This window comes from Primulina huaijiensis, chromosome 7 (assembly GCF_012295235.1).
Source record: "Primulina huaijiensis isolate GDHJ02 chromosome 7, ASM1229523v2, whole genome shotgun sequence".
Classification (NCBI taxonomy): Eukaryota; Viridiplantae; Streptophyta; class Magnoliopsida; order Lamiales; family Gesneriaceae; genus Primulina; species Primulina huaijiensis.
Window position 1 is genome coordinate 23,436,756 of NC_133312.1, and position 25,153 is coordinate 23,461,908.

The 25,153-nt window shown below is 37.4% G+C and overlaps 4 protein-coding genes across 10 annotated transcripts; 1 reads left to right on the forward strand and 3 right to left on the reverse strand.

Moving 5' to 3' along the window:
• Nucleotides 1–842: 842 nt before the first annotated feature.
• LOC140981067 (protein LOW PSII ACCUMULATION 1, chloroplastic) lies at nucleotides 843–9,330 on the reverse strand. 3 transcript variants are annotated; one of them, XR_012176035.1, is made up of 9 exons: nucleotides 8,993–9,330; nucleotides 8,548–8,651; nucleotides 8,124–8,259; nucleotides 7,807–8,038; nucleotides 2,414–2,571; nucleotides 2,009–2,202; nucleotides 1,697–1,797; nucleotides 1,353–1,449; nucleotides 843–1,193 (listed from the first exon to the last, which is right to left on the reverse strand). XR_012176035.1 is itself a non-coding variant. In XM_073447309.1 (9 exons), exons 1-9 carry the CDS (start codon nucleotides 9,260–9,262, stop codon nucleotides 1,119–1,121), a joined length of 1,362 nt encoding a protein of 453 aa, XP_073303410.1. In that variant the 5' UTR covers nucleotides 9,263–9,328; the 3' UTR covers nucleotides 843–1,118. The 3 variants fall into 3 exon arrangements, 1 of the variants encoding a protein (XP_073303410.1); XM_073447309.1 differs by having other exon boundaries at nucleotides 2,014–2,202; nucleotides 8,993–9,328; XR_012176036.1 differs by lacking the exon at nucleotides 843–1,193 and having other exon boundaries at nucleotides 1,435–1,449; nucleotides 1,992–2,202.
• Nucleotides 9,331–10,027: 697 nt separating this feature from the next.
• On the reverse strand, nucleotides 10,028–12,471 carry LOC140980075 (dephospho-CoA kinase-like). Of its 4 annotated transcripts, none has more exons than XM_073445742.1 (4): nucleotides 12,337–12,471; nucleotides 11,836–12,015; nucleotides 11,493–11,638; nucleotides 10,028–10,723 (listed from the first exon to the last, which is right to left on the reverse strand). In XM_073445742.1, exons 2-4 carry the CDS (start codon nucleotides 11,941–11,943, stop codon nucleotides 10,279–10,281), a joined length of 699 nt encoding a protein of 232 aa, XP_073301843.1. In that variant the 5' UTR covers nucleotides 11,944–12,015; nucleotides 12,337–12,471; the 3' UTR covers nucleotides 10,028–10,278. The 4 variants fall into 4 exon arrangements, with proteins under 4 accessions (XP_073301843.1, XP_073301842.1, XP_073301844.1 ...); XM_073445741.1 differs by having other exon boundaries at nucleotides 11,836–11,945; nucleotides 12,263–12,432; XM_073445743.1 differs by having other exon boundaries at nucleotides 12,263–12,431.
• A 2,258-nt stretch (nucleotides 12,472–14,729) lies between these two features.
• Nucleotides 14,730–17,946, reverse strand: LOC140980764 (autophagy-related protein 18a-like). 2 transcript variants are annotated; one of them, XR_012175999.1, is made up of 4 exons: nucleotides 16,971–17,946; nucleotides 15,710–15,917; nucleotides 15,214–15,359; nucleotides 14,730–14,990 (listed from the first exon to the last, which is right to left on the reverse strand). XR_012175999.1 is itself a non-coding variant. In XM_073446807.1 (4 exons), exons 1-4 carry the CDS (start codon nucleotides 17,805–17,807, stop codon nucleotides 14,900–14,902), a joined length of 1,263 nt encoding a protein of 420 aa, XP_073302908.1. In that variant the 5' UTR covers nucleotides 17,808–17,944; the 3' UTR covers nucleotides 14,730–14,899. The 2 variants fall into 2 exon arrangements, 1 of the variants encoding a protein (XP_073302908.1); XM_073446807.1 differs by having other exon boundaries at nucleotides 15,214–15,340; nucleotides 16,971–17,944.
• Nucleotides 17,947–20,581: 2,635 nt separating this feature from the next.
• LOC140981371 (peptide chain release factor APG3, chloroplastic) lies at nucleotides 20,582–25,142 on the forward strand. Its single transcript, XM_073447753.1, has 15 exons — nucleotides 20,582–20,768; nucleotides 20,922–20,978; nucleotides 21,318–21,398; nucleotides 21,552–21,609; nucleotides 21,717–21,820; nucleotides 21,942–21,993; nucleotides 22,362–22,411; nucleotides 22,592–22,657; nucleotides 22,750–22,914; nucleotides 23,231–23,303; nucleotides 23,465–23,597; nucleotides 23,802–23,859; nucleotides 24,085–24,132; nucleotides 24,457–24,540; nucleotides 24,623–25,142. The coding sequence occupies exons 1-15, from the start codon at nucleotides 20,637–20,639 to the stop codon at nucleotides 24,692–24,694; spliced, it is 1,233 nt and encodes a 410-aa protein (XP_073303854.1). The 5' UTR covers nucleotides 20,582–20,636; the 3' UTR covers nucleotides 24,695–25,142.
• Nucleotides 25,143–25,153: the final 11 nt, after the last annotated feature.

Sequence of the window (25,153 nt, forward strand, 5' to 3'; positions counted from 1 at the left end):
CTTCTCTATTTTCTCATCTTCACCAAGAAATGTGAAAATTTTAGACAACTAAATCTCATTATCGATGTGTAGTTTTTCTATGTATAAAATTATGCAATGAAAATAGCTTCTTAATGTATTTAATTGAAACATATATATATAATTCATTGTGTGAGATGTTTTGCATATAAAATGACAAATATCCAACACCTTTTTGGGTTGAAGTGGGTTGTCTTATTTTTCAAAAAATTTAAAAAATATAATAACCAATTCCAAATCTAAATTAACAATTTATCCGGTGATTGATCAAATATTTTAGAGATTATCTATGGAGACAAAGAGGAAAGAGACAGAGAAGAAGATGATGGAATGATACAATTGTCGATAAATTTTGAAAAACTTTATATTATTTATCTAGTTTTTTGAAGTTTTGTTAAATTTTATGCACTCTTAATTTCAAGCTCGTGATATTTATTGTTAACTATTTTGGGTAAATGTAATGGATAATAAATGGTTGTTGTAGTTTTTTTCTTTCTTCAATTTTGGTGGGTTGGCTCACTAACCCGCAATCTAAAATGGTTTGTGTTTGTTTGAGATTTTTCAAACCCGTCAAATTGACGATCATGATCTATTTGATGGTAGATTGTGGCTGCCTATGGCAGATGGAATAACTCATTTTTACGACTCTAATTCTAATAATTAATTTAATAAAATATTATTGACCTTTTATTTCCACTGGGCTGTTTTAGGTTTCTAAACCATCCCTTGGATCACAAGAAGCACTCTACTATGTTTTGTATTATTTCATGCTACACAGATGTAGATGATATGATTAACACCCATAAATTTCATTACTTGCAAAGTAAATCTTTAAATAATTGATATTATGAAATCTCACACAAAATGTAGCATAGGATTCACACTTTAGTCTAAAAGATTGTATACTCTCGTCGAAGGAGTTTCTATTTACATAATTAAGAACACGTAACCAAGAAAAAAAGCTAAAGAAAGATGGAAGTAAGGAAGAAGAAGAGGAATAACAAGTGATGAAAAGTAGAAATAAACGTAAATATCCTAACAAGTTAAAGATATCATTCATTTTTCCAATTCAGCAAAATGAGTTCAATGCTCTCACTCAATCATCTTTCAATCTTGCTCAAAAATGCTTCCATTGGTGGCAACTCCTTTACAATTTCTTGCCAATCAGGCATCCCCTGCAGACAGAATAATAAGAGGAGATGCATGTAATCTTGTATCAAGATGGCAACATTAGCTTAATGTTTGCAGAATTAACAGCAAAAAAGAAAATTATGTGACTGTGAAATCATTCATTTTTTTCTTTTCAAAATTAAAAGCAACAGATGAACTCTAACCCGTCCAGATTTTCGAACACGTCCATCTAGACGAAGAACTATGTAAACATCTTCACCAGGAGTTGTGCCTTCAGATTTCTGTTGATCCTTGATCCACCTGGTAATGAGAAAATCAAAAGTAAACTGACATGAAATCTTTAACTTTTACAGAGACTATGGAAAATGAATGATTCATCCTGGTGACAACTTAGGGCAGAATAGCATCTAGTATCCTATGAAAACCCAAAAAAGCATATCCTCACCTCCCCCCCCCCCAAATATGGAATTTATGATATTTTAAAATAATGTGTTTATAAAAATCAGGCATAAAGAAAACGAATTTAAGGTAAATGTCATCTATCAACCTTTCCCATTCAACAGGTGATACCACTTCTGCCTTGAACCGAATCTCAGCTTTGAGTTTTGATTTTGCTACTACGGATTGGGTTCGTTTATCAAATTCTTCCTGCCAAGAAACCAGCAGATTATATCAACAATCTGAAAGAGTGATTTATTGCGAAATATATGACAAGCCGAGCAACTTATACGTTTTGTTCTACAAGATATGCTCAAGTAGTAGTAAGAGTATGTAACACATGCATGTTACATAAATCAAAGATAATTTTATGAACTTCTAGCCATGGCTTGCAAAAATCATACATGAGGATTTCGTTCACCTCACCCCAATAGATGGAAGAGATGCAGCTGCCTTAGGAGAAAGACCAAAGCCTTTCTTTGCAATTTTCGGTTCTTTCCCTTCACCCCATATGACAGGAACCAGAATAACCCCTCGACTCAGAAGCTCAGTTCGGAACCTTTCGGCCTTCTTCAATGCCAAAGCAACAGTCTCTTCATTTCCAGCCAAAATAATCTACAGTTCGTGGGCAACTATAATATCATCATAAGATCAGAGAAGGGAAACATTAAGAAGCTCTATTCTTAAGAATTATAAAACTTAACTAAACGGTCGTTATGAACCATAGTGTTGCCTAAAAAAATAAAATACATAGTTGATGATTATCTGCAAGAGGAGTGCAACTCAAGAACTATATATAAAGAGTAAGAGAAGAAGTGTCACTGACGGGCCTTGCTGTGTCTCGTAGCTGCACAAGTTCCACGATCCTGTTTGTTGAAAGGCACAAAGGCAGCCTTGATAGAGTTTCATCTCTTGTAATTTGTGCGATCTGTTCCTCCTCTTTCTTGTTGTCCCACAAAAATAAAGCCACAAGAACAACAATGCCTGTACCATACTGATATGAGAACTTAGTTGACAACTCTGTAACAAGTCTTCGTCCATTTGTTAATATAACTAATTAAATCTGTTGGATCAAGAGATGACTCCCAAGGTTAGTAGCCGTTGGAATACACCAAGGAAATGCTAAGGGAGGTTAATGGCCATAACCGAAATTAGTTAGCAATAAGCTTGGGGAAGGTATTCAGCTGGACGACTTACTGGTACCAGGGAGAAATCAGTTAAGAGACACTCCTTGCAGTCTGGAATAAGGGGACGAGTATAAAGGGGTGGGAAAAGAAACAATAGTACACAACAGAAGATAGAAAGGGAACTCATGAGCAGAGAGAGTGTATGCGTAACGTGAGGAAGATTGAGAACATTTGAGAGGAGAGAATCTTTCTTGTGTGATTCAATTCTTGGCTATTCTTCTTTGCAATTGTAACTTTCGATTCTTGATTGATTAATAAAGTGATTGGCGTGTTCTCCCGTGGACGTAGGCAATTCAAGCCGAACCACGTAATCCTCGCGTGAACTTTCTTGCTTTGCATGATAGAATGTTTGCTTGCGTTGGATCGAGTTGAGTGCGGTGTGAATCGTGAACACGAAAATCTTAACAAGTGGCGCCGTCCGTGGGAAAAGGGAGAAACGAAGCCATAAACACGAAGATCGAAAAGGATGAGTTCGATGAAACTTGATATCGAGAAGTTCTCTGGAAGCAATGACTTCGGGCTGTGGAGAATCAAGATGAAGGCCATATTAATACAACAGGGGCTGATAGAAGCACTAAAAGGAGAAGAAGCGATCCCAGGTGATTCAAAGGAGAAGATACAAATTCTTGCCAAAGCACAGAGTGCCATCATTCTATGTCTTGGTGATAAGCCCCTCAGGGAAGTGTCAAAAGAACCCTCTGCAGCAGCCATGTGGAACAAGCTGGAACACCTATACATGACGAAGTCTCTTGCCAACAGATTGTACATGAAGCAACGTCTATATTCTTTCAAGATCACAGAAGATAAAAGGGTTTCAACCCAAATAGATGAATTCATCAAGATCTTGGATGATCTTGAGAATATAGATGTGAAGTTGGAGGATGAAGACAAGGCACTGATATTATTAAACTCCCTCCCAAGCTCATACGAAAATCTTCGGGATGCCATGTTATATGGCAGAGAACAGACGATCTCCCTTGAAGAAGTTCAATCAGCAGTCCAATCCAAAGAATTACAAAAGAAGATTCAATCTAATGGACACATGCAAGGAGAAAGCCTTGCAATTCGAGGGAGAACTGATAAAAGGCCCTCAAGGACTGAAAGAAAACACTCAAGATCCAAAAGTAGAAATAAATATAGATGTTTTCAATGTCATAAGGAAGGGCATTTCAAAAGAAATTGCCCTGAAAGGAAGAAGCACTGGCAAGACAAATCAAGAGAAGGAGATGAAGCTGCAGTGGTATCTGATGGCTATGACTCAGCTGAAGTACTGGCAGTCACAGATCAGAGCCCTTGCAGTGATTGGATCCTTGATTCAGGGTGTTCATTTCACATGTGCCCCACCAGATCCTGGTTTGAGACATTTACCGAGGCAGAAGAAGGCTTAGTGTTGTTGGGAAATGATATATCATGCAAGGTGAAGGGCATTGGGACTATAAGACTCAAGATGCATGATGGAATGGAGAGATTACTGACTCAGGTAAGATTTGTCCCTGATCTCAAAAGAAATTTAATCTCATTGGGGACACTCGATTCAAATGGCTATAATTTTAAATCTGGAAATGGCATGCTAATAATTCAAAAAGGGTCATTAGTGGTCATGAAAGGACACAAAAGAAATTCTTTGTACATACTACAAGGCACCACAGTGATAGGCAGGTCCACTGTGGCACAAACCAACACTGATGCATCAAAATTGTGGCATCTAAGGCTAGGACACGTCAGTGAGCAAGGATTAATTCATTTATCCAAACAAAACTTGCTCTGTGGAGACCAGGTCCTAAACTTAGACATGTGTGAATCTTGCATCCTTGGAAAAGCTAAAAGGGTGAGTTTCAAAAGGGGAACTCATAATACAACCAGACCGTTTGAATATGTGCATTCTGATTTATGGGGTCCCTCAAGAAACCCAACACATGCTGGAGGAAGGTATTTCATGTCCATTGTTGATGATTTCTCAAGAAGGGTCTGGGTATTTGTGCTTAAAGCTAAAGATGAGGCACTAACCAAGTTCAAAGAGTGGCTCATTTTGACAGAAAACAAACTAGACTCGAAGCTAAAGTATCTTAGGACCGACAATGGACTAGAATTCATGTCTCAGCAGTTCAAAGACCTGTGCAAGTTAAAGGGGATCACAAGGCACCTGACAGTACCCGGCACTCCCCAACAAAATGGCTTGGCTGAAAGAATGAATCGCACCCTTCTTGAAAGAGTAAGATGTATGATGCTAAATGCTGGACTTCCAAAGGTTTTTTGGGGAGAAACCATTACCACTGCTTGTTACTTAATAAACAGATGCCCCTCCAGTGCCATCGGTTTCAAAACACCTATGGAACTCTGGAATAAAATCCCAGAAGATTACTCAAAATTAAGAGTATTTGGATGCCTTGCCTACGCTCACGTCAAACAAGATAAATTGGAACCAAGAGCAAGGAGATGCATTTTTATTGGCTACCCCGAAGGAGTAAAAGGTTACAAAGTCTGGAATCTAGAAAGCACCGGTACCAAGTGTTTCTATACAAGAGACATAACATTTGATGAGTCCAAAATGGGATACAAACTGAGACCCACCAGCACTGGACAGAATGAGCTGATAACCGATGGAGTACAAGTCGAGGTGGAGCCTCCAATAGACGTCACAACCAATGAGAATGAGACAAATCAAGACCAAGGTTTGGAGCAAAACGATCAAACACCTCAGACTGATCAAGATCTGAGATCATACAAGCTGGCAAGAGACAGACAAAGAAGGGAAATAAGACCCCCTGATAAGTTTGGTCAAGCCGATATGATCTACTATGCATTGGCTGTGGCAGAAAAGCTGGAACATGATGAACCAAGTTCATATAAAGAAGCTGTATCAGGGAAAGACAGTCAAAGGTGGATTAAGGCCATGAACGAAGAGATGACATCCTTGTGCACAAACAAAACCTGGAAGCTAGTGGACAGACCTAAGAATCAAAGAGTGGTCGGATGCAAATGGATATATAAAGTGAAGCAAGGCATGCCTGATGAAGAGAAGACTAGATACAAAGCACGCCTAGTTGCTAAAGGCTTCTCACAACAACAAGGAGTAGATTTCAATGAAATCTTCTCCCCTGTGGTTAAACACTCGTCCATCAGGCTGATACTAGCATTGACAGTACAATTAAACCTGGAACTTGAACAGCTTGATGTCAAGACTGCTTTCTTACATGGGGAACTGGAAGAAACTATCTATATGAATCAACCTGAAGGTTTTGTCACACCAGAAACCAGTGGTAAGGTGTGCCTACTGTCAAAGTCTCTTTATGGACTTAAGCAAAGCCCTAGACAATGGTATAAGAGATTTGATGAATTCATGTTGAACAATAGCTTTAGAAGATGTAGCTACGACAACTGTGTGTACATCTACAAGCAAGGAAATGAGATTAAAACTTACCTATTATTGTATGTTGATGATATGCTAGTTGCCAGCACAAGCAAGGTCTACATGGAAGCTATTAAACAACTTCTGAGTTCAGAATTTGACATGAAGCATCTAGGAGAAGCCAAACGAATCTTAGGGATGGAAATTGTGAGAGACAGAAAGGAAAACAAACTTTTCTTGTGCCAAAACTCATACTTTCACAAAGTCCTCCGAAGATTCAACATGCATGAATCCAAACCAGCTGGGATACCTCTGTCTCAATCACTAAAACTGTCCAAGGAACAATCCCCTGCTAATGAAGAGCAATTAAGAGACATGTCACACATCCCCTATGCCAGCGGAGTTGGAAGTATAATGTATGGAATGGTCTGTAGCAGACCAGATCTGTCTTATAGCATGAGTGTGGTGTCAAGATACATGGCTAATCCAGGTGAAGCTCACTGGCACGCTTTAAAGGGAGTGTTCAAATATTTGAAGGGATCCTCAAACGTTGGATTAATGTTTGAGAAAAAATGTAGCCTGGAAAATCCCATAGTGGGGTATGTAGACTCAGATTTTGCTGGAAACATAGACACAAGGAAATCCATGTCAGGCTTCACTTTCACTATGTATGGTACAGCAGTTAGTTGGAAAGCTAACTCACAATCCGTGGTAGCGCTGTCAACAACAGAGTCTGAATACATAGCCCTTACTGAAGGGATCAAGGAAGCACTATGGCTGAAAGGAATGGTGTCTGAGCTAGGTGTGAAACAAGACAAGGTTGTGGTGCATTGTGACAATCAAAGTGCAATACATCTGTCTAAACACCAAGTGTACCATGAAAGGTCCAAGCACATCGACGTAAAGCTGCATTTTGTAAAGGATATCATGTCAAAAGGAGAAGTCCAAGTAGAGAAGATTGATACAAAGGACAATCCAGCAGATATGATGACAAAACCACTGCCACAGAACAAGTTCGTGCACTGCATGAACCTGGTAAAGGCAGTAGCTTGGAACTAAGCAATAACAGGTAGGAGAACCGCCAACCTTGGAGTCAAGGTGGAGATTGTTGGATCAAGAGATGACTCCCAAGGTTAGTAGCCGTTGGAATACACCAAGGAAATGCTAAGGGAGGTTAATGGCCATAACCGAAATTAGTTAGCAATAAGCTTGGGGAAGGTATTCAGCTGGACGACTTACTGGTACCAGGGAGAAATCAGTTAAGAGACACTCCTTGCAGTCTGGAATAAGGGGACGAGTATAAAGGGGTGGGAAAAGAAACAATAGTACACAACAGAAGATAGAAAGGGAACTCATGAGCAGAGAGAGTGTATGCGTAGCGTGAGGAAGATTGAGAACATTTGAGAGGAGAGAATCTTTCTTGTGTGATTCAATTCTTGGCTATTCTTCTTTGCAATTGTAACTTTCGATTCTTGATTGATTAATAAAGTGAGTGGCGTGTTCTCCCGTGGACGTAGGCAATTCAAGCCGAACCACGTAATCCTCGCGTGAACTTTCTTGCTTTGCATGATAGAATGTTTGCTTGCGTTGGATCGAGTTGAGTGCGGTGTGAATCGTGAACACGAAAATCTTAACAAAATCTCATTAAATTCACTCAAGTTATAGAAAAATAACATTGCTTACCGCCAATATTGATTGCTGCATTTCCTGAGGTTTCCCAGAGGTCAGGAGCACCATCACCACCTTGAATTGCACGGAATAGCCTAGGTATGGTGAATAACAATGAAACTCCAGCAGCTGCCGTAAATGCCACATAGAAAAATCTGCGAACCCCACGAAACGGCGCTTGGACCTCACTTATGAGTTTAAGATCCCTCCGGAATCCATAGCCTATATCTTCTCCACCTAGTCTAGCCTGTAAACAAAATTTAGACAAAAAAATAAGGATAAGAGATAGGTCAAAACGGGGGAAAATTTGCTGACATATTTGGGAGGCAAACCTCTTCTTGCAATTCCTTGAATTCAGGCAATGCTCGAAAAGATGCCAAATCAGGATCATTAAGAATTTTGCCAAACTTTAGGTTGTAGTTTCTCAATGCAGTTCGCAAACAATCGGCAGCTTTCTTTCCTTCCCCCCTTACTCAAACATTAAACAACACAAGATTTAGTAGATGCATATCACAGCTTATAGATAGTAACTTGTTGAATTCTTATAAATAAAGAACGACTTAATGCATACAAGAATAGACTTCCAAGGATATAATAGGAGACATCACTTGGTTAAATAATGTAGTCATCTCAGTCCTTATGGACAACCAGGATGTTCTTCGACAATCTTTCGTGTACGCCCCTAATGCTTACAGTGCCGCAAAGGCATAACTTACTCGAGATTGCATACAAGAGTGGAACAAATTCTCGAATTACCTGTAAGCATGGCAGCAGGCTTTATTGTACAGGGCAGCTTGAGCTTCCTTGGGGTTCGGATTCAAAGTGAGAGCAGTATCAAACTGTGTGAGAGCATCTTTAACCTGGAAAAAACAACACATAAGAATGCTAATACAGAAAGCTTCACCAAACTTCAGATACTTATTGAAGACTGACATTTAAGTTTATAGCTTCTCATATTCAAAATGAAAAACCCAGGAATCCCAGAAAATCAACAAGAGAATGCATTCAAACATTGAAATTAAAGATATTATTTTAACTTAAAACAGCTATATCTACTTTCACGAGAAAGCATAAACACTGTAGACAAAGCGACCATCTTCAATTCTACACAACATAGACACAGAATAATTTGCTGCACAAATGCATTGGACCTAAATTGATCATATTTTTTCGTCTTAATTGGTGTTGGATTTCAAATTACCCGTCCTTTGGCGAAAAGAGAGAGACCCAAGTTGACACAAGATTCAGCGGTGGGCACACTCGATTCCTGTGAAGTAGGAGAGGGAGAGCAATGGGTCAGTGTGGCGGGAGATGTTCTCGTATGTTTTGAAGAGGTCCAAATGGAAGAGGAGAACGGTGTTTTCCGGCTTAGAAACCATGCTCCAGATATTACGGTAACGTTGGAATCCGGTGGCAGGAAGTAGGACAGTTGGCGGTGGTGGTAGGGTGGTGCGAGAGCTGCTGCGGCCATTGACAAATCATAGTGAAGAACAACAGTCTTATCCAATTAACGGTTACCATTCAGTCTTCGCCACTTGTTTTCCTGCTTTCTTTTAATTCTAATGAGGATTCCCTTCTGATATGTTCTCACGAATCTTTATATGTGAAACGGATCAATTTTACCGATATTCACAATAAAAAGTAATACTCTTAGCCTAAAAAATAATACTTTTTCATTGATGACCCAAAAAAAGATCCGTCACACAAAATACGATCCGTGAGACCGTCTCACACAAATTTTTGTCAATTCTATTTTATTACTTCTTTATTTAAATAAACAACGATTTATTCCATTTTATTCATAACTCACTTCACTCTGCTATGAGTTGTGGTTAAATCAGGAAAAATATGAGTAATTAATAACAAAATGTGATAAAATCGAGGATGTTCTAATATATTACCTGACTCAATGTCGGAATGAGATTGTGCAAAATGCATAAATTTTAAGAACTAATGGATTGAACCAAGAACAAACTCAAAACTATATCATTCCGCCACTCAAGGGGGAGATTATTCAGCTAAATGATTCAATTATAGCCAACTAGAAGATAATTTTGATGATTAATTATCTGTATAATTATACAACATCGTTCTGTAATAAGACCAAGTAACTTGGTGTAGAAAACGACGAGGGAGCTTGTCTAGAGTCGCAGAATATCTCGTCGTTTTTGTATCATGTGACAGAAAGACGAGCTTATCAGAATCAATTAACTAATTTGGTTTTAGCATGTATGTGTATTTCAGAGCACGTCAAGTTCAATCATCTTATATTATAATACAAAGAAAATCAATTTAAGAAATATTACAGAAACAATAATAACAAGATTAAACATGTAGGTTTGCTGCATCCCGCCCAATAGCGTAATTAGACCACGCTTGTAATATAGCTACTACCTTTAAGCATATCTTGTCTATCGAATCAGTCAATATCCATTTTGAGATTACTTTTTTTTTCTCTTTTTATTTTATTTGACAAAATCCCAAACATTAATAGGCCTTAAACGCTTTCCTACATACGATAACACCAAAAAGAAAAGAAACAAAAGCCACAATAGCTCCATCTCTAGAAAGCCCAAATTCGGTCCATGTTAAAGGTTTCTTCACCTGCATCAACACTTCCCTGAAATTGTCATTCAGTTGCTCTAAACTTTTTGTGTTGTCGATCACGATATCTGCCTTGGTCTTTTTCAAATCTAGAGACATCTGAGAACCAATCCTACTGCTTGCCTCCTCGACTGTTGTCCCATCTCTTCCCATAAGTCGTCGAAGCTGAGTCTCGGAATCAACCCAAACCACAATAATGGGGTTAGTCCACTTGTCCATCTTTGTTTCAAACAAGAGAGGCACGTCGAGAACGATAATCTTGCAACCCCTCAACCATAGCTTGAACACTTCCAGAAAAATCCCAGATGAAATGTGAGGTGCCATTAACCTGTTCGAGAATTCAGAACATCAATTGAAGTTTCACATCACAGCACAAAACATGCAGGAAAGGAGAAGCAGCTTCCATACGAGTTGGTTGAAATAATTAGGGAATGGTGATATCCAATTAGCTTGGTGATGTTCAGGTAGACCGAGATATTGATTCCATTTAAGGGTAATAAAGATATAGTTACTGAGAAGTGATTTTTAGAGGCAACAATAATAGCTTTCAGAAATAACGGACAACTGAATATACTCAATCAACACAATGAGAAGCATACAATATAATGAGTAATCTACGAGCATGAGCATTTCCACCAAATGGTTTTGAAAAAAACTTGACAATTGAATATCGACACGAGTAGCATAACAATTGACAATTGATTCAACATAGCACGATTATTTTTCACCAAATGCTAAACAAGGAGTGAGGACAACATTTACAAGAAGCCCTCACCATTTTGCTTGCTTTTGGAGTGTCTTCCAACTTCTGCATTTTTTTCATACTCCCACTTATGTTCAACAGTGTAAACGACATTATACTACAATTAGCTGCCTCTCTAAAACACATTATTCAGTAAAAAGCTAGCTGGAATGTGTTTTTTAGTCATAAAATATCCCAATTTTCCTCATCATATACTCCTCCATATCAAGAGCTGACCAATGGGGAGAACGGGTAGCCAGAAATTTCAAGTACAACAAACCCTTAAATATAAAATTTAACTATTGGTTTCTCCATCACATCCTAAGCATATCATTTTTGGTATCATAAACAATACCTATTAAGAAGTTGTCGCATATCAGGGTTGTTGAATACAATTTGTCCAAGCTTTGGGCGATCTACCTCTCCATCAGGCAGTAAAATCTCGTCCCCAAATGCTGCCACCACTTTTCTCCAGCCACCCGTGCCTTTCTTCAATACTTTCTAAAATATAAAAGAAATTAAAACATGTTCACAGCCAATGAATGGAAATAGTCAATACTAGGAAGTCTGAAAAGAGGTATCAAGAAAGATTAACATGAATACGATGAGGTAGCCACGATAGTCAAATTTCATGAACATTAAACAATTTGAGCTAAAAAAATTCAGTAAACTTCAAGAAAATTAGGGCATAAGCATACGCGAGCAACTACGTCAGCGTCGACGATTGGGATACCATGAGCTTTGAAAAGATTGGAGACTGTACTCTTTCCGGAACCGATTCCTCCCGTCAACCCCACTATCCTCATGCCTGTAAGTATTACCGGAGAACCTGAATGCCCACTAAACCTTCAATCTCACGTTGGAAAAGAACTAGAAACCTGTGAGATCAATTTCAAGAATTATGATCAAACAGAACGAAACCTAAGTGTATAAAATCAGTTCAGCCCACAAGAGAGAAATCAAATAAAAAGAAAAAGAAACAACGAAATCAAGGAAAAAGGTTCCTTGAACACTGATGTAAAAAAAAAAAAAACCAATCTTCTAAACTCCACGGACAAAATATTTGCTAAAAAATGGGTAAAGTGAACAATATAGGAAGATGATGAATCCAGCAAAAATCCAAACCACCCAGCATAAATTAACAGAAGCTAATCCAAGAACAGAACACTGCGTGCAAATAGGAACTAAGAAATACTGACAGTAGAGGAAGGTTTCCCAGCACATGGGACACAGATCGCCGTTCTGATGAAGTTTCAAAGCGGTATTTATATTTTGTGTCGTCTTTTCTCTTTACCAGGACAGAAAATATTTTACAATTTTTTAGATTTTAAAATGGTGGGAGTTTCATCTTTTAAAATTTTATTTGTTGTTAAAAAAAATGCAAATTTGTTTACAGTGTGTTTGGAATGAGCCAAGAAATAGATTTGAATGGAATTTCTAATTCCATTTTTAGTGTTTGGAAATGTGATATTTTAAAAAGTGATTGATATTTGATGGGATTTAATTTAAGTAAATGAAATCATCACCAAACTGAAGATATTTTATGAGATTTTAATATTAATTTTATACAGTTTTGATATGNAAAAATAAAATAAAATATTTTATACTACAAAATTCTACAATTACTAAAAACCTCAGTTATTTTTAATATTAAAAGATTAATTTATAAAAAAAAATTATCAAACTTCCATAATGAGTTTTTTTTTCAATTCTTAAAAAAATATTTAATAACAATATGATTTTAAATTTTTTAAAAAATTATTTTTAGTTTTATAATATTATAAAAATATATATGAATATTTATAAAAATGTTATTGATGCAAGATATTTAAAAATAAGTGATGTATAATTTTTTATGTAAAATAATATTATTTTTAACTGTCACATCCAATTCTTAAAGAGTGGGTATCTTGTGAGACGGTCTCACGAATCTTTATCCGATATTCACAATAAAAAGTAATATTCTTAGCATAAAAAGTAATACTTTTTCATTGATGACCCAAATAAGAGAATACTCTTAGCATAAAAAATAATAGTAAATCATGGATGACCCAAATAAGAGATCTGTTTCACAAAATACGACCCGTGAGATCATCTCACACAAGTTTTTGTCATTCTTAAATCACATTTTATGTCAAACACCAAAATAGGATCTAATTCCGATCCCAAATCAATAGTGTTGGTCAATTTTTCAAATATGATCGAAAGTGGATGAAAGCAGTAATTAATTTAAACATTTTTAGAGTTGAGTAAATTTACAAATATAGGTATGTGACTTTTAATCTTGTTTATAAATAATAAAGATAAATTTGGAAAATCATTAAAATGACAAAAAACAGTTTAGGCATTAAAGATTATCATTCGTTAGAGTGAGCAATTTGTATACAAATTATATTCTCCTTGCAATCTTCAAACGAAATGATAATAATAATAATAATAATAATACAAAGGAGCAATCGATATACAATAAACAAAGAATGTTCATCTTTCGTTGTCTGGAAAAAATAGTTGACAACATGTTCTGTCATTTGTTGACAAGGACCACCTCGGGTTAGACTTGCGAAATGAGAGCTGGAACTTCTTGGGCTATGAATCAAAAGATGGATATAATTAATGCTTCCGTAATGGTAAAGAATGTTTCCACTTCCATAGGCTTAGGATCAACCTGAGAATTAGAGGGTGGCTAGCTGGATCGGTGAGGATACTCTGATATGGTGACTGAGCAGGAGCTGGAATTCGTAGGGGTGAGATGGAATCCAACTTCAGTTGGGGAGCCTATAGCCTTTGATGTAACATTTCGATAACAGTGGAATCGGTTCTGGAGGTAGGAACTTAGATGCATTTGCATCATATTGCTCAGTTCTGGAGGCCAAGACCGGAGACATCTTTTTCTGCATTACACTCGGCCATTATCAAGTCTTTCCTGAGAAGAAGGGCATCAGAGATGTCGTTGGTTCAACAAATTTCCAAGACATAATGTTCTATTAATGCCACAATGTTGATTTTCTTGATGAGCTAGGCAAAAGAGAAGTTTTTCCGATTAGTCTTAGTGGCGGGGTACTTGTTCAACTGATCTGAGCAAAAACTGAAATCTTCTTTTACTGGGTCTACTCTCTTCTTGGTTGGTGGGAGTGCTAAATTAAAATTTCCTTTCCCTTTCCTGATGGAGGAGCAGCAGTAAGCGATTCGGGAGACAGTTGATGACAATCTTATAGGTTTCCTGGTCTAGGAGACTGACTAGAATCTAGATAGGTTTGGCAGCAGGAATAGAGGTGACGACTTCGGCAGATGGCGATCAGATGGCTTCAGAAAGTGGAAGAGCAGTAACATCTTCAACAACACTGAGCAGTAACTCAATTTTTTTTGCTAGTAAATGAAATCCCTCCAACTTTGTTCGGTTTTACTAGAAACTTTGAATGCACCACTAGCATCTAAAATTTGAATTACACCATATACATGCACGTGCAAGTTTTTTTTTCTTTTTTTGGAAAACAAAATCTATACATATATATTGTTCCACATATACCAATGGACGCACATACACACAAACTTTTAGTAAACTCTTTTTACTATTCGAAATCACTACGAAAGATTTTTATGCAAACAAGAATCGCACAAGTAGATTTTTCATTTTTTTCCACATTTAATTAGTCAGTTTCAAACAGTTAGTTACATACATACAAATATTTACAACATCACAAGGCAGAAAGCCAAGATGAGTAGAGGAACATAGTAATTACGCCAATAAACACAGAACATACGCTAGAAGGCTTCTTCAGGCTTGAGGAAATTATGATACTCCAACTGTGCCATTTCTCCACCGGTTGCTGGGTCAAACTTGCATCGGTAAAAACTGCATAAAATTCACATACAAATTAATAATTTTGTGAAAGACAATAATAAAAAAGAGTAAAACTGCACCACATGACAGTATAAACGCGAAACAATGGGATGGACCCCGAGGCCGGCATGTTTGTCCCTCTTGTCCATCCTTGACTAGAGAACCATGACATTAAAAATAGCACAAAGAGATCTTCCTAATCATGGCAATCTTGTATATAGAATTTTCAACAAACCTTCCATCCAAGCCAAGAATTACGACCGTATTCTTTTGGTGACCAAATGCAGCGATATGTTGAGATCCTTCAGGCAAGCGAAATTGAGCCACTGACCATTCGGAGCTGAAGTACTTGGGAAGCACTCCTGCCAAATGAACGCCTCACTTACAGTGGGCCCAAAGGTAAACGAGAACAAATGGCTGTAAGCATTCACTACTAACTCTTGGATGTCAATTACACCGACTCTTGGGAAAGAATGAGGTGCATGAAAACATTATCACCATGGGCTAACACCCACAAATAACAAACCAAATGCAAACCTAAGTAGATAATCCATGGAACCCAAAAATGCATCCATGATCCATGGACAAAGTATAAATGCTAGAATACACCAAACAAAATCAAAGATTTCACCAATTCAACTTGATTATAGGGACCAAAACGAGGTCATCAACTTCTAATATCAATACAAAGGAGAAAAATATTTGTTCCACATTTAAACAGACATATATACCTTTGATGAAAGAGAGAGACGACATAGAAGTGTTAACAGTAGTATTTGAATCAGGAGGACTATCAGACCTATCACTTCCAACATTTCCTAGATTAACCTTCAGGCTAAAAACATGAACAGTATCCTTATCACTTGAGACAGCCAGCCACTGGGAAGTGGGTGAGAATGCCAGGCTATAAATTTCCGCTCTGTCTGCACCCCTCCGTACCTGCATCATATTCGTCAGTTTTTGTTCCATATAGAATCAATCATTTGTGCTTTCACATTCACCACTGAGATAAATCAAAGACATACAAATGCAGAAACAAAACAAGCAATTTTCAGCGTTAAATTTCATTTGACCCTAAACCAAGCTCAAATATATCAAAAACTGGAAATATAAATGGTAATGACAGTTAAAAATATGGCAGTGGTGAGTAGACTATGAGTAACAGAAGATAAATATATTAGGTGAAACTTCACTTAACTGATACAGAAAGTAATCTTTGAAGCTACCCTCTGAGCTAAAAGAGTTAGACAATGTTCCATTTCTTGAACAAAAGAGTATTTGACATTGGGTTGTGTATGTTAATGATTCCTTCAGTATTTAAACATAAATAAATTCTACTGATTCTATATGAAATGTTGATGACTTAACATCGAACTTATTCCAGGCTTCTAGCTAGCACTTTATTTTTTAATTCATGTGAGTGCCACAACCACAAAGCCGGCTCTTATTGCCTTGGTGCGCTTCAAGGCATCAAAGATTCAAAATGCCTTTTTAAGTGCACCTTTAATGCAGACATAGAAAGTTCAAGATGAAATGTGATATTAATCATTCGATTTTACTAATAGATCAATGAGTAATAAGTATTTATTTTATTGCCCTTTATTAGTTGTAAAGTATATACTTGTCTTTGATGAAATTTTCTTCAAATATTTACATCTTAATATGCTATCTTCCAGGATGCCGGCATCTTGCTTTACAAATAAGCCTAGGAGTGGCAGTGCACCTCACGCTCGTAATGAACATTCACGACACTTTCTGTGAATCTGTATCACCCAGCCCTGTCCCCTTCCAGACTCCCACTATATAACTAAACTTCAGCAACCAACAATACATGGATAAAAAACAATTCACTTACAATCATGCGTATTAGAAAAATACCGCAACAATCAACACATTCACCAGTTAGAAAAGCCGAACTAAAAACTCAAAGCTGGAGCATTCAACAATTACAGATAAAAAATAAAAAATAAAAATTTAAGACAAATAAGTTACCTCCTGCAATAAAGAACCATCATGAGTATTGAAAATTCGAACCAGGGTTCCTTTACTGCTTGCCGTGGCAAGGAAATTACCATCCTGAGACAATGTAAAGCATGCGATCCTCGAATCATGAGCAAGAATAAACTTGGTCCTCTTCGATGCATAATGCTCCACCCTAACCTGTCCCTTCTGCAACCCCGGACAAACCAATACAAACGACCCAGCTACCTGCGACACCGCACACAAACCCTTCGAGTTCGCGATCGTTTCAATCTGATGCAATAGTTTCAAATCCGCAAAATTATAGATAAATATCTTGTGCTCCAGAACAACCACAATTCTATCCCTTCGTAATCGAACTCCACGAACCTCAGACCTAAACGAAAGCTCCCCGATGCACCGGCTCTGATGATCGTCCCAAATCATGACCTTGTTCACCGGATACTGCGGCGCATCGCCGCCACCAACTAACGCGAGGATATTGCAGCGGAAGAGCATCTCCACAGCCCCAATGCCACTGTTGCAGTCGAAATCACGGCGGAAGATCTCTCGGAAGGGGTCACAGTTGTAGATTGTAAAGCCTCCATCAGTGCCTGTGGCGAAGCACCCGTAATCCTGATTGAAGGACATGTGCAGAAGCTTCGCCGGGAAATCGATCGCGGTAGGATTAGGATTCGGGTTTGGCGTGGCGGAATTGGCACTCGAAGAATGGAGATTCTCGGAGTAATCATCATCGGGCAGGGCGGGTTGAGGCCATGGCTGCTGCTGAAGGTATGGATGGAGTATGGGATTCGGATTCGGGTCCGGGTCAGGGTCCGGGTGAGGGGGGAAGCTGGAGATGGTAGCCATGGAGAAAGAAAAGAATAAGGGATACAATTGGATTTATGAGAAAGTAAAAGGAGTGGATTGAATAGGAGAATTTAGAATTCAGATATCGCGAACGTAGATTTGTCCTTTCGGTTAGTGGAGAAGAATATAAAAAAGATTAACAGATTTGTATTGAAACCAATGACCCAATTGCCAAAAAAAACTGTCACTTTCTTCATATTTTCGATCTCTCATTTGATTATCGGGGGGAAAAAACAGAAAAAGAATCTTGATTTTTCATTTATTCTTATGTTCGAAATCTGAATGTTAAAAACTTGAATTTTGTTTTTATGTGACAATGCACTGACATTTGAAAATATTTTTGTTATTTAATCTTTTGACAATCACAATGAGTATTTCAAATTTTAAAATTACGATATTTTAATGTCTAATAAAACAAAATAATAATGTGAACATTTTTGCTTATGCTTAAACATTGTCCGGTAAATTTATGAAACCATATTAAAAAAATATATAATATATCTGGATAAATTGGATGAGTTTTGTGGACAATTTATCACGGATATCTGATTGAGTCATGCGTCGGAGTGTTCTACGCATCAAGGTATCGGCCTTTGTATGTTCTTCTCTTGGAATCTGCTCCACACTCCAATCGATAAAGTTTTTTGATAACTTTTGTATAGCCCTTGGATATTTTACCAGTCTTTCTTCCCAAACTTCATGAGATCTCTTCATATGTTGAATAACCAACTGTGAATTTGTGTAAATGGTGACCCAAATAGGCCCTTGTTCTCGAGTTGATTTCATCTCAGTTAGAACATATTTCATATTCAGCTTCATTTTTTGAAGCTTGGAAATCCAACCTCACTACAACCTTAATCTTGTCCCCACTCGGAGAGATTAGAACAACTCATGCAGCAATGTCTTCCTTGCTAGAAGCATCATCCACAAATATCCTCCATACTTCTTCCTACCCGAGATGAGTCATCTCGATTAGAAAGTCTAATAGGGCTTGAGCTTTGATAGCAGTCTTCGGCCATACTCTCCTAGCTCCACCGTATATTTTACCAATCTCTCTTAGATATCCAGTTTGTTCATTATTCTTCCGAGTGGATTGTTGATGAGGACAATAATAGGATGAGACAAAAAATAGAGTCTTAACTTTCTTGCGATGATTACCAGGGCAGGGCTACCTTCTCGAGATCAGTATATCTCAACTCAGTTCTTTTGAGGGTGTGATTGACATAGTAGACAGACTTTTGATCATATCCTACTTCTCGGATAAGGACTGAGTTGACAGGATGCTAGGTCGCATACAGGTAAACCCATAACTTTTTTCCTGGCTCAGGCTTCACTAGGATGGGTAGCCCGGCGAAATGATTTTTCAGACCTTGGAAGGCTTGTTTGGACTGATCATCCATCCAAACTTCTGGGTCTTTCTTAATACTTACAAGAGAAAATTGTGACGTTCTGATCTAGAAATGAATCGAGATAGAGCAGCGATCCTTCCTGTAAGCTTCTGCACTTCCTTAACATATTTAGGGGAAGTCATCTATGTGATAGCTCTTAATTTATCCAGGTTGACCTCAAATCCCCCTCTCGATCACCATGAACCCGAGACATTTACAACTTCAACCCCAAAAGTACACTTTACTATTTTTAATTTCACCTCGTATTATCTTAGGTCGAGAATGTCTCCTCAAGATCTGATATGAAACAAGATTTCTTTCTGGATTTAAAAAGAATATCATCCACGTATATCTCGATATTTCTCCCGACTTGCTTCTCAAATATCATATCCATCAACAGCTTATAAGTGGTCCCTGCATTTTTCAGTCCAAACGGCATAACTGTATAACAGAATGTACCGCTCGAGATGATGAAGCTGACCTTGTCTCGATCTTCTCGGGCCATGGGAATTTGGTGGTGTCCCTGATAGGCATCCATGAAACAATGAAATTCATACCCCGAGGTGGAGTCCACCAACTGATCGATCTGAAGCAAGGGATAACAATCTTTGGGGTAATCCTTATTCAAGTCCCTGAAATCGACGCACATTCTCCATCTGTCACAGTGGTTTTCTAGACCATGACCACATTTGAGAACTAAGTAGGAACTGGACTTCTCGAATGTGTCTGGCTTCAGCAATTCTTGCACCTGCTCATATATTTTCTTGTCCTTCTACATTGATCGAACTATCTGAATCTACGAACACTCACCTTCGTCATAATATGTGAGATGAGTTAGCTGTTTAATTTAGTTCATTTTGATTTTTTGATTTGATAAATAAATCTATAAAAATTTAGAGATTTAATCAATCTATATTTGAGTTCATATTTTTACAATTTATTCAATATTGAGTATCTCATGCCCAAAGTTATATATTTCTCAAATAAAAATATCATGCTTAAAAATAAATTTAAGAATTAAAAATTTTAATTCCAAATTCCACTTTTCCATCTTAAAAAACTCGCAAATTGAATATTGTATCAAAAATTCTCAAATTCATTTACCATTTTATATAATTGATTTGTACGTAATTGACCGAACTAAAACAAAATAATTCTTCTTGCCAGGTGTGATTAATTGAAAATAGATCCAATTTTGGTTTCCTCGATAGTTTTGTTTTCCTGTAATAATAATTATTATTATATATTTTTAAATAATTTTTCCAATTATCATCCATTTAGTTACATAATAAAATAGTATATAATTTAATACAATAATAACGTTATTCTACAAATCGCATATGCTTGATGCGATTTTAGTTAAAATGGAAACGACGACATCCGCGTATTACGATTTTATCTAAACCAATCAGCCCCTCTCCGCAGAGAACAGTAGGACGCAATGAACAGCCTCACTGCTAGCCTCCCACCTCGATTCTGCTACTCCGCCGCGAAGTTCCCCGTGAGATGTCGTTCGATTTTCATTCAGTCTCCGCTGCGCCACCGGAATCACAGAAGATTTGTCTGCATGGCTGTTCGTACTGATTATTGAATATTTTACTCGGTGTTTGATTAAGTGGTAGTTAAGGGGAAACAGAAACAGATTTGGCGACGAAGGATGCTGTTTTATTGGATTTTTCTTTGTTTATAGTTGCGCACCTGAGATTGTTTATGATGTAAACTGCAGGAACCGTATTTAATTACGAAACTGGAGTCAGCTGAGAAAACGTGGAAAGATTTATCGGTATGCTAGATATTGTGCTATAGTACATCATTTGAATTTCTCCTGTCGTGTTGGGATGCTAGGAAATTTCGGTGCAGCCGATGTATGAATAGTTTCGGAATATTATCATCTTTGGAGACTTGATTGAATTCTTTATGAAGAATAGTTCGATCGAATAATTTTGCAATGGATGGTTAACATTGATCGGAAATTTTACGTTTTAGCATAAACCCTTTGTTGTGATGATTATGTCTCCCTCACTGGTCTTAAACTGTGCTTTTCCCTACTATTGGATGATTTTGGGACAGTGACTTTGAGAATATTACTGAATTCATTTATATTCTCACTTATCGATTGTAGGTTAAACTGGCTGATCCAGATGTAGCTTCAAATCCAAGTGAATATAAGAAGTTAGCTCAGTCTTTGGCAGAGCTTGACGAGGTACTAATCATTCAAAGTTGTTTTCTTTTTTTAAAAAATTGTTCATTCAAAGTTAAATTAGCTATTTTGTGAGAGAACTTTGTCCTGCGCCCTTGTATGTTATGATTGTTTGTTAACACCTTGTGAATTGTGATGAACTCTTTGAGCTTCTAGGTTGTGTCAACATTTAGGAGATTCAAGGACTGTGAGAAGCAATTAGAAGAAACCAAAGGTCATTTTTGTTGTGTCTTATTTCAAGTAATACATGCGATAAATCAGAAAGTGCTCTATTTTCTCCCATGTGTGGCTATGTATGTATTCAGTGTCTTGTTCTTTCAGCTTTGGCAAAAGAAATGGCGAGTGATGAAGATATGGTCGAAATGATTTCTTCTGAAATTGAGACATTAAATAAACAGATTATGGATCTTGAGGAAAGGCTAAAGGTTTGTGAATTTCATTGAAAACTAGTTAACAATTTGTGAATCTTTTATTGTGCAATTCGATGGGCATCCATTTTTAATCTCCCCTCCTCTAAAGTTCTTCTCTTTTATTATATGAAAATAGGTCTTGCTCCTTCCAACGGATCCTCTTGATGCAAGAAATATAATGCTTGAAGGTTTGTTTTTATAACAATGTATTGAGATCTAGATTTACGAGTGGATATTAGGGGAGCATCATGATATCATATCAATTGATGATTAATGCCGTCACCTCACGTCTTTATTTTCTCACCTTGTTGATCCAGTAGAAAAGATGAAGTTGAAATTTGAAGTGGCGAACAAAAACCTGTTGGGGTGACTGATTTAATCTTTAATTGATATGATAAAGACTTGGGGAGGGAAAACCTGTAGTGCTTATAGAAACATAGAAAAGAGCTATGTTACCCTGTGTTAAGGTTTAATCGAGAGAAGTTTGTTGTGTGTCTTGCGACGCTGGAACATCTTTACTGCTATTACTTACGTGCTTAAAATATTTAATTTGCAGTGAGGGCTGGTACTGGTGGGGATGAAGCTGGACTTTGGGCTGGTGATCTTGTAGGTAGATGTTTTTTGTCCTGTCCTTTGAGATAGATGTATTTTTTTCACCGGAACAGACTTCAATTTTGTTTTCTTGTATGTCCTATGAATAACGTGTTATATATATTTTACAAAATAAAATGAATCCTTTGTCAATATGCAAAAATTAAATATAATTTTCTATTCAACATCTTATAGGTACGAATGTTTCAGAGGTATTGTGAACGTAGTTCATGGAAGTCGGCCCTTGTCTCAACCTCAGAGGTAAGAAGAATCTTACCACTATGGTTAAGATTTAAGACATGCATGCATGCAGATGCTCTATCACATACAGCTTATTGTTCTTCACTCTCAAGGCTGAAAAAGGAGGATTTAAGACATGTGTAATGGAGATAAAAGGAACACGTGTTTATAGCAAACTAAAATACGAATCTGGTGTACATCGAGTTCAGCGTGTTCCCCGAACAGAAGCCCAAGGTCGTGTTCACACATCTACTGCAACTGTTGCTATCATGCCAGAGGTAACTCCTTTCCTAATGTGGTTTGTCCATTCTTTTTTTCTAATGTGGTTAGTCCATTTTGTTTTTCTACGTTCTTGCATTGCATGGTACCCATTTCCTCAAATATTAGGGTTCTAATGTTTCTGCAATTACCGAGTATAGTTCCTAGATGTGCTATCTGATGTAATGCTGTATACCCTTGTGCATAGAACGTTGACTGACTTGTTATGGGTAGATATCTTCCTACGCCTAATTCTCTTTCATATTTATTTACTTCAACTTGGATCAGTGAATTTATTCCACATTGATTTCATTTTCATCCTACATCTGGTTTTAGGCTGATGAAGTGGATGTGGAAATCGATCCAAAGGATATTGAGCTTACAACGGCGAGGTCTGGTGGCGCTGGAGGTATAGTACACTCAATATGTGCTTGTTTGGATTTAATCTGTGTGTATAAACTTTTTAGTAATAATAATAGTTGTGTATGCTCTACAACTTACCCAGTTCACCTTTAAAACAAAATTGTACCTTTTCCTCTTCTTTTTCTCATGTATGAGTTCCTAATGCAGGGCAAAATGTCAACAAGGTGGAAACAGCTGTTGACCTGTTCCACAAACCAACAGGCATAAGAATATTTTGCACAGAAGAAAGAACTCAGCTAAAGAACAAGAATCGCGCTCTCCAGTTGTTGCGAGCCAAATTGTGAGGAATATTGTGCACTATCATCCATAATTGACGACGTTGATGTTTCTAGATGAACAATTAAGATATCATTTAACATCAGTGCTGTCATTTGATGGATTCGGGGATTACTCTCTATTCTTGTCATCATGTGTACCATGTGCCAGATTGATTGTCTGTTTCAGGAGCAGTTGACACTGACTTTAGCTGGTAATATGTTCTCAGGTATGAGATCAAAGTAAGAGAACAACAAGAGATGCTACGGGACCAGCGAAAATCGCAGGTCGATTGTGTTCTCTCTCATAATCTGCTCCATGCAATTTGTCTTGTAATTGGCCAGTTGCTTAAAAAAGTAGCGTGTATTGCTAACTTAACCAAACCATACCGGATTCCCCACGCACATTCTTGTAGTTGATGCAATAATTTCTCAAATTATGTCAATGCAATAACTTGTGTCGAGTTTCATCTACAAACCTAAACTGCGCTCAAAATATTTACACCATGACAGGTGGGTACTGGTGCTCGTTCAGAAAAGATCAGAACCTACAACTACAAGGTACTTGTAGTGTTTGATGTCTTGAGGTTAATTGATTCTAAACTTATAAAAAATATGAATGATTGTCCTGAACCTGGTTTTTGAGTATAGTTATGGGTATGCCTTGATATCACCATCCTCCCACCAAAAGGCTTTACACCTCAATTGATTCTGATAATTCTATAGCTGGGTTTCTTGTTAGCAAAATTAAGTAATCGAAAGACCCTTTTGTAAATTGGAGTCGACCGGCAGATCTAGGAGAAATCTGATAAGTGTAACTCGACTTCTAAATTTGCAAAGTTGTCTCCAGAAGTTTATTATTCATGTAACTTCTGTGCCCTGCAGGACAATCGGGTGACAGATCACCGGCTAAAAATGAATTTCGAGCTTACATCCTTTCTTGATGGAGACATTGAGACAGCCATTCAGGTATATGCTTTTTTCTTTTAAAGTGGGCGTACACCATCTTCTCTTCTCGTTTATGCAATCTTACGTCTTCTTGTTCCCCCAGTCTTGTATGACTATGGAGCAGAAAGACCTACTCGAAGAGCTTGCGGGGTCTGTGGGTGCAGTGGCTGGTTAATTCCTTACTTGCAACTCATCGAGGTACTTATTGAATGGGGTCGGGTTGTTGCACGTTCACGTTGTCGCATCATTCAACTCAACACGACCCAGAAGCCCCCTTGGTCTACACAATGCATACCCAAGAATCGGATTTTCGGCAAGAACTTTCCATTCTTTGTGCAAGGACTAAAAACATATTCGAACACAGTGCAACTCGAACCGAAAAATGTAATTCTGAATTTGGCCTTAATATCCCCAGAAACTGTTTGTACTCAATGATTCCTCTACCTCTACGATGAGATTAGTTGCTGTTCAATTTCAGTCTATCTATGCAGGAATCTCGGAATATGATAGTGTGAAAAAGCTTCTCATAACACACATGTAAAAAAGAAATGTTGATATTCCATCTGAATAATATCTACCATATTAATACAAATAATACGAATACGGGCATTGCTATTTTATTATCTTAATCCCG